The sequence below is a fragment of the Rhipicephalus sanguineus genome, chromosome 9 (assembly GCF_013339695.2).
Source record: "Rhipicephalus sanguineus isolate Rsan-2018 chromosome 9, BIME_Rsan_1.4, whole genome shotgun sequence".
NCBI classification, from domain to species: Eukaryota; Metazoa; Arthropoda; class Arachnida; order Ixodida; family Ixodidae; genus Rhipicephalus; species Rhipicephalus sanguineus.
In genome coordinates, this window is record NC_051184.2 from 9,462,812 (window position 1) to 9,478,111 (window position 15,300).

At 46.1% G+C, this 15,300-nt stretch overlaps 1 protein-coding gene across 1 annotated transcript in view; it reads left to right on the plus strand.

Moving 5' to 3' along the window:
- Positions 1-14,455, plus strand: part of LOC119404339 (pyrokinin-1 receptor-like) — a 343,661-nt gene extending 329,206 nt beyond the window's left edge. The window contains exons 2-3 of the mRNA XM_037670885.2: positions 13,814-13,983; positions 14,432-14,455. Coding sequence (XP_037526813.2) covers positions 13,814-13,983; positions 14,432-14,455 — 194 coding nt within the window. The remainder of the gene's footprint in view (positions 1-13,813; positions 13,984-14,431) is intronic.
- The last annotated feature ends 845 nt before the right edge of the window (positions 14,456-15,300 follow it).

Sequence of the window (15,300 nt, forward strand, 5' to 3'; positions counted from 1 at the left end):
GTTACCTAATTTGACTTGAACTGAATGACCAATGCCGCTAGTGCTTTAGGAAAGATGCCATGGTAAGGAGCGCACTTGGACGCAGCTACGGCTGTGCGAATGTTTGAAATGTTGAATGAATATGAATTGAATACTTCTGTTCGGATCCTTGTAATGTTATTAATTCAAGCATGGCTCCTTCAAGGAGCATTTACAAGTAGAAACACCCCCGCGAGCATACCTTCTGACTGGGTGACCTCACCGCTATTGGTTGAAAGCACTGCACAGTACTGGTAAAGAAAGGCGGAGTAACCAAGTTCGACTCGCCTAACGCCGCGTCGAAGGAATAATTTGAAAGTAAGAACAAGGCTGGTAGAGACACTGCCTGTCCGGAGCAACCCTGAAGGCTCGTACGTTATGTGCTACATCTAGCTGCCCTTTCCTTGGTCTCAAAAGGAAGAAAGAGGGAATGCAAGTGAACTCCCGAAGACGAACAATCGGAGGACGCAAAAGTGCGCCGCCTGGTTCAATTCACCCTCCGTCTCTTCTGTGAACAAACGCGGCCATCATTCAAGGTGTACAAGTTCGAGAACAGACTCGACTCGATCGAACACGGAGAAGTTGTACAACGCGCTCTTTCTCCTCGGTGAACCAAAAAATAAAGTAAACGGAAAGACGGGATAAGGTAGTGGTTGTTTTTGACATTGCTCGAAGAGGCGAGGCAGCGTCTGCGCTGGATACGTTCGGGCAGCTGCGGCGCTCTGCGCGAAAAGCTTCTCAACTTCATTTAGCGTCTGTTCTCTCGCCTCGCCTTCGGGCAGGGCTGCGCTGTTCATAAGCGGAGGACTCGAAGAAAATGGTGCAACAAAAATCAGTCGGACGTGTCGATTTACACGAAAGCTGTAGATGCGAACGTTTCGCCTTGTTTCGTTTCTCTCTCTGCGTGCAATTTTTAGTAATTTATGGCGCCTTGCCGCTTTCTTGACACGGCAGGGGTGAGGGAGGGAATCGGTGGAAAACAATATCGCCGAGTCAATATCGCGAGAAAAGATGTAGTTTCCGCGAAACGGCGAACACTACGTTTTTCTTGTTTTTCCTCTTGCGCGATGGCTGGCAACACTTTCGACCGACCGTCCATGTCAGACGTATTGTGAGTTACCAATACCTTAATGCTACAACTCCTGTAATTCATATTCGGATATCGCGGTTAGCCTGGTTTCTCTATAACACGGATCGTATAGAAGTGCTTATGTATGAACGAACAACATGCGAGTGAGTTGGACAAATAGCTAGAAATAGTATATTTTTATTCTTTACTCGTATAGTCAGTACAAGCGCTTTTTGTTATTTAAGCTGATCGTGTGTCAATCGGAGAAGTTACAAAAACCGAAACTCACTCTCTGCTCAGAAGAGTGGCAGATAATTGCATAATTCGGCAACCATTGGCGTAGGTATTATAGCGTATTCTACAGATTTAAGAAAATGAAAAGAATTCGAACGCTTTCATTCTCCGAAGTATCCAACGATACCTCTGGAAGGAAATAGGTAATTGTTGTAGGCGGGGAATGTCTTTGTTTTTATACAAATTAAACAGGAAAGAAATAAAAGGCACTCACTTTCAATTTAGAATACGTACTTTAACGCCCCGCTTCCCGTGGCATGTGCAACACACTATGGGAGAATAGGCACGGTGAAGCATTTACTGCTAAATTTCAGGCGCGGCTCATATTGTAATTGCCGAGACAGGTGTCTCTCTCTCTCTAGACAGTTGGAAGGGATGTCAGAGGTAGTAAATGATTAAGTGTAATGATGGGATTGCAATTTAGACAGCTGTAGGAGTGAATCAGCGTGCGAAGTACGGCGCAAATTGTAGATATCCAGGTCTTCATATTAATGTGCTTTAAGTGTAGGCTTGAAGTGAGGCGTATGACGTGACCTCGGTATTACCTGTGTGTGACGCAAGTAGAAACACTTTGATCATAAACATACATCACCTTTCTAAGTACATTCGCCAGCATTACACTGAACGTATTGAGCGTTTTTTTTTTTGAAAGATGATTTCTAGTCAATGTAGTGTTTTGTTAAACGTCTTGAATATAGAGTTAAAGTCCCTTCATTCAAACCCATTTTAATCTATTTATCTGCGGTCAGGAAATATATACCTTTCCTAAAATTCCATCCTTCATAATCTACGAAATGCTCCAGTGTAGTTGAACACAATATGTCTTCTGCCTGGGTGAAAAAAACAAAAAGCTGTGATATGGCTACTTCGTACATATATGTATATGTTATTGATTATGTCTCGATTCATACTAGCATAATGTTTAGTAGAACTGGGGCTCCTCTCCTCTTGTACTTGTTTTAGTGTGTTTTCTTATCAAACAAATTTAGGCCAAGAAGCAAATAAATAAATGCACCCCAAACCTACAAGGCCGAAAGGACTGTCACGTTGCAGCGCCTAACGAGAACTTCATAACAGCTAAAAACAGTCTCTGCCACCACTGTACACGCGAGTGTCGTACCGCACTTTCACTCAACTGAAGTTAACTTAAATGCGGCTCATACGAATGCGAACTATCCACCCGCCGACAGATGCGTAACATCGGTGGTCATACGCAACTGCTGCGCACTTCCGGAACGTGACCTCCCTGGGGAACGGTTCGGGGAAAACAATGCGAGATTGAGTGGAGACCCTGCGGCGGTGGTCTGCCGTCTCTTCATTTATCGTCGCGCTCGCCAGGAGACAACACCTTGGAAGACAGGCTCCGGCTATCCAATTGGCCGGCGCGCGCGCCTCAAGAAATTAGCGGGCATCCCTCTTTCGCCTCGCTTACCTTGCTTCGCGAGAAGGCCGGGAAGGCCGGAGTGGGAGCGGTACTGGAACGCACCGGATGCCACGCCGGAGGCAGAGGCAATTACAGGGTTGTGTGGAAGTGAGCACGGCCTGCCCTTATGTATCACTTTTTCTAGTTTTGTACGGCTCTTCCCCTAGACTAGCGCTTCATTTGGCTTCCATACCGACGGCCAATCGGGCAAGACGTCTCTTGGTAACCAGCTCCGCAGACCGATTGAGCCGTTCGACATTCAAGCGCGCCGTGAGTGATGTCCTTGGTACGGATTGAAAGAAAAATGGAGAAAACAAAAATAGCCACTACTCGCAATAACTTTAGCAACGTGCTGAAAGTTTTCGTATTAGCCGATGGTGCAGCAGAAACGTCACACCAAATGTCATAGGTTTATTTGCATGAAGGAAGGGAATTTTAGAGGGCTCGTTTCTGTGTTTGACAAAACCTTAATGAAAACCAGCAGACAATGAGGCCAAAGAAGGTATAGCGAACGTTAATTGTACTGTTTTAAGTGTAATTGTGATATATATATATATATATATATATATATATATATATATATATATATATATATATATATATATATATATATATGTGAAGAAAGTGAGGCGGACGAAAAGACAACTTGCCGCTGGCAGGGACCGAACCTGCGACCTTCGAATACGTTTATATGGAAACTCAGGAAGCAAAAAACAAGTACCCTCTATGTTGAAATCGTGAAGCAACGCCGAGGTTGTAAATTGTTATTTGGGCATGCAGTACTCGCATGATCCTGTCATACCTTGTTGTTTTTTTTTTTTTCATCTCACATCTTGCGCCTTTTCAAAACTAATTTAAAGAACTTCATCATTCACCGTGTAGCATGACCCTGCACATTTCTACAAACTCGAAGGACTCAATATTTGCGAGTTTCTCGGCGACCAATGGCCAGCAAGAAATGTAATTCAAACGCGCTGTCGAAATCAACCGCATTCGAAGTAAAAAAAATTTTTTTTTTTTTGAAAATGTGGTGCGAGACAACGGGACACCTGAATAGAGCCCACCACTACCCGCCCAGCCGCGCCGGCAAAAAGGTGCAAGACACGACGACGACCTCCTGTAGACGACAGCACGCATTCACGGGAAGTAGTCAAAGAATTCGAAGAGACCTCGACTGCAGGGTGAACCCTACGTCCCCAATATTCTATTTCGCTGCCGTCTCCAAGCCTCAGAGCAAAGTCAATAACCCAGCACACTCTCCGTATAGAATTGGCGCGTCCGTTCAAGAAAAATGAACACATAAAACAAAGGCCACTTGGAAGACCTACGGAGAAAAGACAAACTATTCACAGGGCTTTGGGCTGATGCCTACCTGCGACGGTATTGAACTACCAGGTGTCTTAATAAAACATATTGTTAGTTCGTATTGTCCAAAACGTAATAACGTAACGCAAGGAAAAGAAAAAAAATGGGGAGGGGCGAAGCATGTAGGAAAGGATGTTTCAGCTCCAATAACGTGAGACCTGAGGAGCCGCAAGCATGCAGTGTGCGCCGGTGTTTCCTACAGCAAAATCACTGCTAATGGGTAATGAGAGACAGCAGAAAGATTAGACACAGAGACCCGCATTCCGCTTTTAGTTAACGTGCACGCTGCGAATCTTTATTGTTCATCTACGCACAAGAGAAATCTCCCACCGCCACTAGATTGCAGGTCAAGATCCAGTGCCTATATATACGGGGTGGCCGGTGAACGGTTGTGCAGCGCGAGCAGTCGGTTTTTTCACTCAAGAAACTCGCTAGCAGACGCTGCCTGCGTAGGCGTTGTCTCTCGCAGGCGAGAGGGCGTTCTCGCTTCTTGTGAGCTGGTAGTTCAGCGTTCATCGCAGAAAGAGCGTTTCCATAGTCAAAGCGCGCTGTTCGCTCTCTCTCGCGTCACGGCGAGCGCTGAGGTGGTGGCGCCCTCTCTTGCGCTCAAGCAAGTGGACCGTCACGACAGCAGACGAAGATGCACGCCGACACGCCGAGACCCTAATGTGCTTGGCCCCTCACAGGGTTCCTTATGCATTCGCCCAAGACGACGCGAAGGCGAAAGCCGTCGTCTACTTTTAAAGCTTTCTTGGGATATTAAACGGAGAAATGTTGGTCTGTCTGTCTTTCTGTTTGTCGGCACGTCACTCGATTCAGCCACTCGGCCAAAGTTGAACCACTTGCCCAAGGGCCAGCCATCTTGGACTGGTACGGCTGTTCATACTTGTGAACATTGTCGATCAAAAAGTAAATATCACGCATATCTGAGGCGCAACATCACTAGGTAAGTATTATGTGGTGTGTTCCTTTAATAGAAAATGCATACATACGTAATTCTAAAGACCCTAGTTTCTTAAGCTGCGCTGAAAATGCGACTGCGCTGAAACTTGCCTTCCTCCGTGCCCTCTGCACGAGCTCATTGTTGTGTTTCGGTTTCGGTTCTGTATTGCACTCTACGAATGCCATGGGGCGCCGCTCTGCAATCCTGATTTACCCAGGTGACGTGTACATTAAAGAGTGTGTGGACAGTACTCGTTGAGTGCGGACGTTTCTTCTGCTTCAGCGCTTCGCGCCAAACCGCGTGTTCGGGCTGGCTGTCGTCCCCGCCGGTCGCGTTGGTCACCGCCGGTCTTTGCCTGCTGCTGCGCCAGGACTACCAGCCCGCAACACAGCACTCATGTTTCCCGACGTAATGCCAGATGGCGTCCATATCTCACGCAGCGCCTCTTCTATCGTCTTTAGACGACATTTGCAGCGAAGCACGCAGATACGCGGCCAATTTTTTCTTCTCAGTCGATGTATTGATCCTCCCACGCCCACCAGTGAAAGCTTTCTGCCCCTAACGCGGTTTTGCGCTGCTTCCAGCAACGGAGTCATGGCAGGCTTTCTGCACCTCACCTGATTGCGCTGCCTCCGTGATCGGCCCACCTTTGACCAAGCAACAATTTCATGTGAAGACCTCATTATGTGACGTCATGATGGCATTATAGTGACGTCATGGTGAATCTACAAACTTTGGTGATGTGTGACATCATGATGACATATATGGTGACGTCATCACGTGACGATGATTTCTGCATCACTTCTGTTGACGCCACCGACGCCGATGGTAATTTTCGCGTTTGATGAGGCATCTGAGACTTTCGCCTTAAGAGGTACAAGGAAAAAGCGTCAACTTGCAACTTCATCTATTTGAATAAAGGTTCCATTTTATACAGTGCAGCCAGGTGCGCAGTTACGTTTACGCAGACCAATCAGGTACAAACACATGCTTATGAATCATGCTCTCAAAATATTGTGCTTCTGCTCTATGCAAGGTGGCAGATGTATCACTCATACAGACATCTCGTTTCGCAATCATAAGATAGCCCTCAATTAGCAGGCCTAATATACCGTGGCAGGTGAACTATTGAGTAAGTCAGCGCAAACAAAACATAAGTTAGGCAGGAAATGGATGCATGGACAAGTGCTACTAACAACTGTTAAACGACAGGAAATGGATCTACACATGCATCCTCAAGTCAGGCGGGTGCGAACAGAAGGATAGCAAAAGGACGCGTGTACATCAAGGGTGGTTGTGCAACAACTCAAAACTCGCAGCCAAGTTTCATTTCGATGATTTGGTAACAGAGACGAATGAAAAACATTCGAGGACACGCGCATACTCGCAACAGAAATTCTATTGAAAGAAAAGAACACATCAATATGCAGCATGTCGTGTGAATTGACGTGACGCAATCTAACAGACGATGAATTGAGACATATTAACTAATAATAATAAATAATAATCAATAGTAATTAAGCTTATGTGATATGTATACTATATTGTAAAATTGAAGCGGCTTTCTTGTCAGGCGCTGCAAGTGTAAGAAAATCATTAAGGTTTTGATGTGATTACAGAACTTTCTAACATTATTTAATGAAATGAATGAATGAATGAATGAATGAATGAATGAATGAATGAATGAATGAATGAATGAATGAATGGGGCTTCTATTACTATATTGGATATCAGAAAAGTGACAGCAGATGACACTGTTACCACGCTAAACAGTTCTTAAACTTCGCAGGTACTGCACAGAAGTAACCATGCCCGTGCGAGTGCTCTCTTCCTCGTTTCCTAACTTTGCCTCATACTTCTTAATCTTACTGGCCAACTCGCTATCTGTTCTCTGTTGCGTCACGTCTTTTAAACCAAAACACCCCTGCCTCTCCTCTTACGACACACTTTAACGTCGTTCACCTCGCGTCAATCCGCGCCGCCCTTACCTTGTCCCGCTTCTACATCGGCAATCATTAACTCCCCCTTTTCATCTTAAAGCCGCGATTTCTTTTCTTCGAGAAAAGAAAATACACAAAAACGGCCACACGCGCGTCTTTTCAACGTTTCGAAAAACAATACAGAGAAAAAAAGGACGAGGCGGAGGAGCGCGCCGAGAGATAATATTTCTTCGGATTTTCTCCAAGGTTAGCTGACACCAGATGCCCCACCTCCTCCCTACCTTCCTATTCTTTGGCCTGCGGGCTTCGATTTTCCAATACGGCGCAGTAAGGCTGCTGAAATATGGGCTATCTCCTCACAGGCTGACGGCGTCTTGTGCGTAGGGGCTGCACGCACGTGCGCCGCGGCGATGTACGGTGCACGAACAGGAAAAAAAAAAGTCAGATAGACTGACGGTATGAACATCCCAGTAGTCAATCTAAAGAAGAGGCCGTGAGGCGCTGGGAGGGTGCGTCTATACTAAGCGGTTGAAAACAGGGGCGTGTTCTGACAGCTTTTACGAACGACTCGCGCGGGCGCTGTCGATGCGCGTTTTAATGGTTACGTGTTAAAAATAAAGCGGCAATAATCCACTCCACGACCGGAGTTACAACGAGGCTTTCGCTGCCTGTTATTGCTCGGCGGACACACTTAGAAGGCTTCGGGTGTCGGAGTCACGACGTGGGGTTTACAACGCCGTCAACTTTATGTACCACCCGCCACGGTGGTCTAGCGGTTATGGTGCTCGACTGCAGAACCGAAGGTCACAGGATCGAATCCAGGCCGCGGTGGCCGCATTTCTATGAAGTTGAAATTCGAAAGGCCCGTGTACTTAGATTTAGCTGCACGTTAGTGAAGACCAGATGATGAATTTCCCGAGCCCTCCACTACGTCGTCCCTCTTAACCGTATCGTGGTTTTTAACCCCCCCCCCCCAACACTTTCCCAATTATTATTATGAACGTTGTGTACCAAAGGACAGACAACGTAACCCGTATTGTCAACTAACCCGAATACATAAGGGGATGGTAGATCGAGAGTGATAGATACACGAGGGTATGCACAGGTCATGGCCTCTGAGATTAGCCGATGCACAGGTCATGGCCTTTGAGATTAGCCGGCCGCGCGCCATCGGCTAATCTCAGAGGCCATGCACAGGTAGTCAAATGGTAGGCGAGCTCAAAATTGTGAGAAACGTCCGATGTGCGCTGCTTCATGCTGGGAATTACGCTTTCGTTTCTTACTTGCAAGTGTGCACAGAGGTGAGTGCCCTCACTCACTCACTCACTCACTCACTCACTCACTCACTCACTCACTCACTCACTCACTCACTCACTCACTCACTCACTCACTCACTCACTCACTCACTCACTCACTCACTCACTCACTCACTCACTCACTCACTCACTCACTCACTCACTCACTCACACACACACACACACACACACACACACACACACACACACGCGCGCGCCCTCGATCGCACACTATACTGTAAAGCATGCACCACCGCCTAGTTACACTTTGTGAGAGGAAGCCAGCTTGCAGCGAATTAAAAACCTCGCAAGGTTGGTCGCTCTTGGCTGCGCAACTGCTACGTCACTGCACCGTTTTAGCTGGACACCATGCGGATGAAAAAGGCAGAGAGCCCAGCCACACCAGGAAAGGAGACAGACGGTGATCCTTGGAAGCGCATTATTATTTAAGCCGCAAGCTACCTGCAGGGGCACATTTATCACAGATCAAACGTTTAGACTGAAGACGCTTTTCCGTCCTTTCGTAATCTTAGGCTTTTGCCTATCGAGAAACTCATCATTTATCTGCGCAATTCTAAAAGAAGGTAAGTTGCTATGGCTTTATTAACTCAGTAGAGCTTACCGCCCTCGTTTTACACCGGGAGAGGTGGAGAAATAAACGTTTGAGGTTCAAGTGATCACCTCCCACCGCGTCACCTTTCCAGCCTTGAAGCCGCCTTACATTTTTTATGCCTTGCCTTGGCGCAGCGGTCATCTTCTATGGCACCGCTTATCTCGTGAGAACGTGTAATCGTCCTTAAATACCGGCCGCGCGAACTTCTGTTCCTGGACTTCTCTCCCTCGGGCAGCACTACGTGATTAGAATCATGAGACGCCTAACCACATTCACTTTCCGAAGAAAAGCTGACAACGGAAGCTCTTTTATTATTTCTTTGTCAGAATGGTTAAAACCGCCTTTGATGCAACTTTCAATAAAGAATAATGCTTTTAAACCTGCCATGATAGTTTATAGTCGCTATGGCGTGCTGCTCTGCTGATTTCAAGGTCACAACATCGATCCCTGTGTCTGAGGCCCCATTTTAATAAATCCAAAATGAAAAAAAAAATCAAGCGCTTACGTAGTCAGATTAAGCCAAAATTCAAGGCTAGGAACTTCAGGTGCTCAAAACGAAGTCATAGTTTAAAAAAAAATAACTCCATCTTCCCAAAGGGAACCCTGATGGGATGCGAAGCAGCAGCGCTGCGGAGGGGTGCCATCACGGGTTGAATGGCGCTAACGCGGGTGCTGCGGTGAGCGCTGGAAGATTCGTTTGAAGCGATGGCTGGCGTAGGTCTTGTCATTTCTTCAGAGTGGACACGGGCGCTGGACCGGAGCTGGTGCATGTTTCGCCTTGACTACCACGGCCTTGTGATTGGTGAAGTGCACGCTGAGATGTTCCTGCAGACATTCGACGTCGAAGTTGAAGCCAGAGAGAGGTGACACGTACAGACATGTTTCAACGCGTACGTTAGGCGCGCGTCAGGTTTATTGCGCGTGAACCGACGAGTTGGCGGTCGCGGTAGCGGAGCGAGCGGCGCTAGCGGCAGGTGTTGCGGGCGAACGGACGAGGCGTAAGCTGCGGGTGCTGCGGCTAGCGCGCGGCAGGCGAGGGAGAGAGTGACGTCAGCGCGCACTGCAAGGGGAGCGTGACGTCAACGCGCAGCTGCGGCGTGACCTACTTGGCACCGCTCCAACACCTGCGGCGAGGGGAGCGCGTTGTGGCGCGTTCGTACGGACGCACGGACGCAGAGCGTTACACAGGCTAGTCAAAGAGCTGCTTCGCATCTAAAAAGGTACAATGCAAAACGCCTAGTAGGCGCGGTTTTACGGGACTAGCGGCTTTTCTGCGAGGGTGTCCTCACGCAGGTAAACCAGTCTACTTAGACGTTCATTTCATGCCGGTTCTATGGCGTAAAACGCTAAGGCGTCGAGCTTGCAGCTATGACGTCATATGGCAAATATAACCTTTCCTGGATTTTTTTTCCTTTAAGTAAAGTATCACTTGCGCAATTGCCGCGGACAAGGTTGAGGTCTGGCCATAGTGATGCAGGCAAAATAGTCAGATCGCTGAAAGCGTGCCGCGAAGTGGCAAATTTTATGTTACTAGCCCATATGTGACGTGGACACAAATGACAGCCACTTCGCCCGCTTTCGTGATGGCGCTGTTTGATTAGAATACGTTGCAGACCTTACATCACGGAGAAATTCCAGCAGAGTGTAGCTAATAGCGTGGTGCTATAGATTGACATTAGTTGACCATTTCGGATATTTCAAATATGCACTGAGACGTGCCTCATATGACTAGTTTTGGCAGGTAATATTCAGAAATTTCTTTGAAGCAGAATCATGAAGAAATGAAACTGGCCGGTGCTGAGGCATTTACTTCTGTGACTTTTGGCAAATTTCCTTCAAGTACGATTACAATTATGAAGTAATAGTCTTTTTGGAAGTACATGCCTTCTGCTGGGTGAACTATCGTCCATGTCACGTGTCTTTGCACGAGCTTGTCTGAGCCACACACAACGCAGGGCTGTGAAAGCTGGCCTGAAAGCGTAAAAATTCAACGTTGTGGTACTAGTGTCTTTTTTGAGGGCCCCAATTAAGTCCGAGAACCCGCATCTCTAGAGTCCTCAGAAATATGTCCTCACTTTCTTTGACAGGATCCGACGGGCACAGAGCGACAACTGCTGAGTACGTCACAATACAGAGACTACGACACACCGCATGCTCTGATTGTGCTCTCGATGTGCGTCTCAGTGAAGTACACGTAAATTCGTCGTGGGGTGTCTGGACTGCCGGTCCTTTTTGCAGGAGAAGCTTTTGGGCGCATGGAGAGTGTCGACCATGCCCCGCGCACTATAAAATTTGTGTGGTTTTTAAATAAGATAAGCTTAGATGCTTCTTTATAGAGCAATCGCTATGTGGGCACTCCTGTGTGTAGTGCGTAGCGCACGCTCACGAACAGGGCAACGTGTGTACGATAACTTGTACTTCATCATAGCCACGTGTCATCATACCTATATCTATCCCTGTCTCTTCCATTTCCCTTCAGCCCTGTGAGAAGTAGCAGGCTAAACACACGCCCTCCAGGACAACCTCTCCTTCTTTCTTCTTTATCGATTATTATCATTTTCTTCTTCCTACGACGGTACGCTTATCATGCCTGCTTGTCTGCACAATCCGTGAAGTGCGAAGGCTGTCCACTTTGTTTTCGTAGACTCAGGTGAAGAGGAGCAGCTGAACATTGCCATTAAGCTGCACCTCTCGGCTTATGTCTTGCTTTGAAACTAGGCTTATGGTTCGCTTAGAGAAAAAAAAAAGAAAAGAAGTATTGATAGGAAAATACGAGACGATAATTCAGATAATCCCCTCAAACCCTACTTTTGTGAGCCCATTTCCCTTGCGTTACGTTAGTGTGCTACAAAAAAAAATTCAGATGTAAACAGGATGACGTTTGCGTTACTTTTGAGGCAAACATAACACGTAAAAGGGGCCGCGCAGGCAAGATCCCCTCGGTAGCAAAAAAGTCCTTCGGAAACCGATCTGGACGTTGTGACCCAGGCATCCCTAATTTCGATGTTACAGCACTCGGCGTTAAGTAAACGAGTAAACTGAAAGCGAAACATGCATGGCGTAACCAGGGGGGGGGGGGAGAGGGGAGGACTCAATTCTGCCCCCCCCCCTAAATGTTTCAAATTTTCATGTGTATGTATACAGGCACAAATACAAACGGGCGCACGAGCGTACATAAAGCATGGTTACCCCTCTCCTCTCCCCTCCCCCTCAGAAAATTATTTCTGGCTACGCCACTCAGAATGTGTGCTTAAAGGTTAAAAGGAAGCAGCGAGCCATACAGATATGACCGACATTACCGAAGAGGTAGTTAAGCTACGTGGTTGGATAGTCGTGTTTTTGAGCAACTTGTGTTCCTGACCCACTCATGCCTTGCACCAGTGTCCTGTTTATTTACCATACTTCCACCCGTCTCAAGCCTGTTTCGGTTTACTGAGAGTGATGGATCTATTTCGTTGCAGGCTTCTACTTTCATGATTGATGCAAAAAGTTCTGGTTTTACTCAACACTGCATTCTGCATCGTATATGCGCAACAATTTATTTTCATAGGCGATACTCGCGCTTTTGCAAACACAGTGAATGATCTGTCTTCAGACTACAGTAGTGCGGTCAAAAGAAAAGCGCGAGATAGAGACGTAGACGTATAACGGAAGTTGATATCAAACAGAAGCTGAAGGTTATGGTTATGCGGTGTTCACTATATTAATATTACCAGAGAGTAACGCCCTCTATGCTTGCAAGATATATATACGCTACGCAATATAGTTGAAAGACTGGGCAAACGGCGGCTCTCAGAACGAGTGCCAACGCTAAAGATAGCCCCATTTGTCACGGTGTATGGGCTACACACAGTAGACGGCTAGCAGCCTTTCATTTCTGAAATGTAGGTGCTTTCGTTGTTGCCTCCACTTTCCCTCCATTTCATAGCCGCCTTCCCATGCATAAATATCGGAGGACGAATGAACAGTTGATAGTAGGCGCCTATGCCTTACCTACATTTCGTCTTTATATGCGCTTTTGTTATCCGCTATTTTCCCTACTTCAAGCATGCAAGACTACCAAACCCGGTATACTGTTTTGCTGAAATAGGTTCCGCGGAAAACCACCCACGTACTAGTGGAAAGCAGCGCTACACTCTATCTGCTAAGCTACGATGACGGGTGCTGGAAAGAAAATGACCTTTAAGAGCTCGTTTTTTCTTTGTTAGACACAGTATTAACGAGAACTAACAGACAATAACAGACGGGTGCTGTAATCTCGAAAATATCACTGACTGTTCATGGGAATTTGTGGTGCAATAACAGAGCCTCTTTTTCAGGCTAAAGCCTTGAGTAACTTATCATGCAGTGACCTTTAACGTGACCGCGTAAAGAAAAACGGTGAGCCACAGTGAAATGAAAACTCCGAGGGTCTCTTACATTATCGCTCACACAATCCGAAAGCGAAGCGTGAGTGGAGGCGCGCGAGCGGCTCGGTCACTTCGTCTTTCCGGCGTTCGCGCGTCTCTGGCTGCTTACCTCTAAAAAGTAACGCAGAATGTTCGCACTATGGCAGACGCTCATCCAGGGCCTAGTAGATTGTGTGGTAGTATGCAACGCCAGAAGAGGCTCAATAAGCACAAAAGGAGCCAAGACTAGCCAAACGGAAAGTTAGATTCTGACGTGACGTTACAGTCTTTAATGCATCGCCACCAAGGCCTTCGCCTTCGAGTCGTCCTAGCGATAGTCTAAGAGACCCTGGGAATTTTATTTTACAATAAAGCTGTGTTTTGTGACTCCGCTTTAATTGCGGAAACTGCGCACATCCCCGACTGTTCTCACGACTTTGTGTACGCTTTATTGCGCATGCGCAGTGGCCGTGGTGGTGTCCTTCTTCATCTGCTGGACGCCGTTCCACGCGCAGCGACTCATCGCCACGTACGCTGACCAGACGGCCGCCATGATACTCCTGTTCACAGTGCTCACCTATATATCGGGAGTGACCTACTACCTCAGCGCCACGGTCAACCCTATTCTGTACCAGGTAAGACTAAACTTCATTCATTGCACATCCGGGTGTCGCGTGTGTCGCAAAAATATCCCAGAAGCTGCATAGATAGTCGAGCTGACTTTACGCACGGTCGTTTGTATCATATAAAAGTATAGAAAACTGGGCGAACTGGTAGTAATTTATTATGGAAAGCTTTTTCATATAATCTGCACAATACGTAATTCATGTTAGATATGTAATCTCTATTCTAAAATTGACACAAACTAAGTTTACTGGTGAATACACGCACACACAGATTATATATATATATATATATATATATATATATATATATATAACCTTAGAAGTAATCTGATTAGTGCATGCTATAAGCTCCAAGAGGACAACAACTGAATCCGGTGTCCCTTCCCACTATTTTTGCGCATCATCACCTTATTTTTTTATTTCATTATTTTTGTGGTACGTGTATTTACACTTTTAGGGACCCAACAAAATTGTTAAATAGTCCCTAACGGCATTATAGCATCAAAAACTCTAAATGGCAACAGCATGAGAAGGGAATATTTAGTCATCAAAAACACAAGAAAAGTTAGCGTTGCGTTGAGACTATAATAGGTAATTAATTATTTTAATAACAATTTCTATCACAATGATACATTCCTGTAAATGTGTATCCTTCCAAACTAGGTTGCTAAATGTTTATTATTGCTGAAGACAAATGACACAACCGACTTTATTTCCATTTGCATCTTAGACATAACGCAGGCACTTTCACGTGTGACGCCTCGGATCTCAGCGTTTTGTATTGAAATGGCCATTTTTGCGAAGCAAAAGTTAAGTTCCTTTTATAACGAGACCTTCTTATAATATGACCTTATTAAAATGAAACTGTACGAACTTGCCCAAATACGTCAACTTCGTTGTTTATGTTACAGAACTTTGTTACAAGTCTTTAGTTTATCTGCATAGCAGTTGTGTCTTTCACATTCGACTAGACCTGAGTAGGACTGTCCAGATTAATGGTGTCAAGGCGAGCCGCTGCAGAGTCGGCGCCGCTACCTCGCTTGCACTCGCTGCGCTTGTTGTGGTTGGTCAGCATTATCATCGCTGTAACTCTTTAGGTCTTGCTATTTATTAAATGTATACTTGCTGTAAAAGGTTAAACAACCGTAAACCTCATCCGCCACATTTATCGGTGCTTCTAAAGCTCCCGTTGTAAGTGTATAGCTTTTCCACGAGTTGTAAGTCCAACCCCCCACAATACCCCACCTAAGGCCTACGAGGTAGTCTATATAAATAAATAAATAAATAAATAAATAAATAAATAAATAAATAAATAAATAAATAAAT